The sequence below is a fragment of the Nicotiana tabacum genome, chromosome 4, assembly GCF_000715075.1.
Source record: "Nicotiana tabacum cultivar K326 chromosome 4, ASM71507v2, whole genome shotgun sequence".
Taxonomy (NCBI): domain Eukaryota; kingdom Viridiplantae; phylum Streptophyta; class Magnoliopsida; order Solanales; family Solanaceae; genus Nicotiana; species Nicotiana tabacum.
The window spans coordinates 40597363-40600446 of record NC_134083.1 but is presented as its reverse complement, the minus strand read 5'-3'; the positions used below and the strand labels follow the sequence as shown (position 1 = coordinate 40600446).

The 3084-nt window shown below is 39.2% G+C and overlaps 1 protein-coding gene across 1 annotated transcript; it reads right to left on the bottom strand.

Annotated features, from left to right (window-relative positions):
- Positions 1 to 459: 459 nt before the first annotated feature.
- LOC107808732 (cytochrome P450 71A4) lies at positions 460 to 2687 on the bottom strand. Its single transcript, XM_016633296.2, has 2 exons — positions 1403 to 2687; positions 460 to 1247 (listed from the first exon to the last, which is right to left on the bottom strand). Exons 1-2 carry the CDS (start codon positions 2288 to 2290, stop codon positions 636 to 638), a joined length of 1500 nt encoding a protein of 499 aa, XP_016488782.1. The 5' UTR covers positions 2291 to 2687; the 3' UTR covers positions 460 to 635.
- Positions 2688 to 3084: the final 397 nt, after the last annotated feature.

Below are 3084 nucleotides of genomic sequence, written 5' to 3'. Positions count from 1 at the left end.
GACTAGATATCACCGCGACATCTTTGGAGGAATTTTGGGTCGTGACACAACCATAAGTCTCCCTCCTTTTTGCAATTATACATTGTAGGAGTCTGCCAAATCCCTGCCGCCAAAAGGCGACTTTTGCCCAAAAATGATAGAAGAAAAAAAAAAATTAAGTGATGCTGGTGAGAATACACACAAGTCGAGGGAGGAAAGAGCAGAATGAAACAACAGACTGGTTCTTGACACAGTGGACAGAAGATCCTTACTGAACTCAGACAACCCAAAACTACGCTTTCTTTTTCCTAAACATTTTCAATCGGTTATATACTAACTAAATGTGGACTTTACTCAGTTGGATAGTTAAATATCGAATAGCAAGAGAATAACATCTTTAGTCCCTATCGTTTAGGATAGCTCGTATTTTTCGGTATATCAATGTTATCTGTGAAGCATGTTAGAAGAAGAAATCGTGTAAACGAGAAAATAAAGCGTATGTATAAACACTGAAAAAGGGAGTCCAACCAGTACGCTTAATACAGATTATAAAATTACTATTAGCCATAACAATGGTGGGAACTATGTTCCACGGCTTATCTAGTACTGGTGGATATATAGAATTAGTGATAGTAAGAAATGGAGGAAAAAGCCTCCTAACTGGAGCAAGGAGTGGCCAATGCTAGCAAAGGTGATTTCCTACGAATCGTGATGCCAGTGCCTTCAGTCATATCCAAATCCTCCCCTTTTATCCCTTCTGGTAATACAAAATTGAACTTGTGCACAAGCCTTGCTATTGCTAGCTCATTTACCACATTAGCAAAAGCAATTCCTGGGCAGCCCCTTCTGCCTGCTCCAAAAGGAATCAACTCAAAATTTAATCCTTTGACATCAATATTACTATTCAAGAACCTCTCTGGTCGGTACTCCTCCGGATTTTCCCACGACAAAGGATCTCTTCCTATTGTCCAAGCATTGACAATGACTTGAGTTTTAGCAGGTATGTGGTAGCCTAGCAATTCTACGTCTTCTATTGATTCTCGAGGGATTAGCAGTGGAACCGGTGGATGAAGTCTGAGAGTTTCTTTGATCACTGCTTTCAGATACTGCATATTTCCTAAGTCATCCTCTGTTATCTCTGATTTCCCTTGGGCTAATTGTCGCACTTCACTCTGTAATTTCTCCATGACTCTTGGATGCCTCAAAAGCTCTGTCATTATCCATTCTAAAGCTGTATACGTTGTATCCGTACCAGCAGCAAATATGTCCTATGGATTAAGAAAGAAACACAAAAAACAAATTAAGCAACAGTTATGTTATGTTACATTGTAATTAGGCTTATGAGTCAACCATCCGGGGCATAAAACTTGGTTCTGCCACTAGATAATACGCAAATGGCAATGTGGAAGTAGAAGATCCTTACCAAGAGAAGAGCTTTCAATGAATCCCTTTGAAGAGGAAAGCCTGTTTCCTTCCCATTCTGAATTTCCAACAAAACATCCACCAAGTCTTTAGCTTCACCCGCACCGTATTCTCCTTTTTTGATATGTTCTTCAATCACATTATCAAAAAATGTATCCAACTCCTTAGCTACTTTCTCCACTTTGGTGTCAAGACCCTTTATTTTATTGACCCATTCAAGCCACGGAATATAATCCCCGACGTTGAATGTACCCAAAAGATCACCAAATTCATCTAGGATAGCCTTAGCATTGATTCCTCTTTCCCCTTCATTATATTTCCTCCCTAAGGCCACTCTGCTAATTATGTTTTCAGTTAGCGAACATAAATGATCTCTTAAGTTTATCAGTGAAGAATCACACTCTTGCCTGATTTTTCCAATCATGTTCGATATTTCTTCTTCTCTGACATCACGAAAAGATTGGACTCTTTTGTTGCTAAGAAGGTGAAGCACAGTAACACTTCTAACTTGCCTCCAGTATTCACCATATGGACTAAAGGCCACATCCTTGGAATCATAAAAGAGTCTATCAGCCATTTTAGATTTAGGTCTATTTGACCAGACGAGGTCGTGGGTTTTCATGATATCATGAGCAGCATCTACAGAGGAAGCAACAACCACTGGCTTACTGCCAAAGTGAAGTAGCATCACTGGACCATATTTTTCTGATAGTTTGAGAAGTGAACGGTGAGGATGCGACCCAAGTTGGTGCAAATTTCGTATGATTGGAAGCTTTCTTGGAGATGGGGGTAACCTTTTTTGGGTGTTTGAAGTAGCAAAGAACCATTGATGAAGGAAGAAAATGAAAACAAACAGAGGAATTAGAAGACTGTAAAAGGGGATATCCATTTTTGTTTGAGCAAGGAGTATTCAGACGAAATCAAGAATAGGGTATAATATATTTGGAGACAAATGTATATAGAAAACAAACGTCATATTAAAAATTGCTGAAGCTGATTTTGTGTGTTGGCACATATTCGGAAAAGCTTCACCGCACAAACTAAAGGAGATGTTCGACCGCATTTATTTGCATTGCATGACAAAAAGGAAACCGTAATCTAACTTTAACCACAAAATTAGTTTCGTACGATGTACGTTCACTAGAAAGCAACCAAGATACTTGCCCTGCTTCTAGCTAGCAAATAATTACTTTTTCTTTTTCTTTCTTTTTTGTTCTTTTCATCTTGGTTTCCGACCTCTAATGTGCATTCTATGTGATAAGAAAAATGAAAAAAAAATCCCAATGCATTCATTTCATATTATATTTTCTATACGGAGAAGGGTCAAAAATACCCCTCTACTATTCAAAAATATTCACTTATATCCCCCGTTATACTATTGGTCCACTATAGCCTCTGACGTCATAAAACTGGTGTAAAAATACCCCTCTGCCGTTAGGACCATCCACCATGGCAAAATTATCCCACGTGACCAGAAATATTGCTGAGGTGGATGCCAAGTAGTATGCCACCTCATCGCACATATCCATTTTACCTCCTCCCCTACTTCTCCTTCCATGCATCACCACCTCCTTCTTCACCCATTACCCAAACCACCACTAGCATCACCTCTTACTTCACCTCGCACCTATTCTTCACCACCATCCACTAGTCTTGACCATCATTAAACCATTATTCTTTCAC

Excerpts from the sequence above, each read along its gene's own strand:
- LOC107808732 (XM_016633296.2), bottom strand. The coding sequence starts at position 2,290 with ATGGATATCCCCTTTTACAGTCTTCTAATTCCTCTGTTTGTTTTCATT. Across the intron at positions 1,248-1,402 it reads CATTGAAAGCTCTTCTCTTG|GACATATTTGCTGCTGGTAC; the intron begins GTAAGGATCTTC and ends CTTAATCCATAG.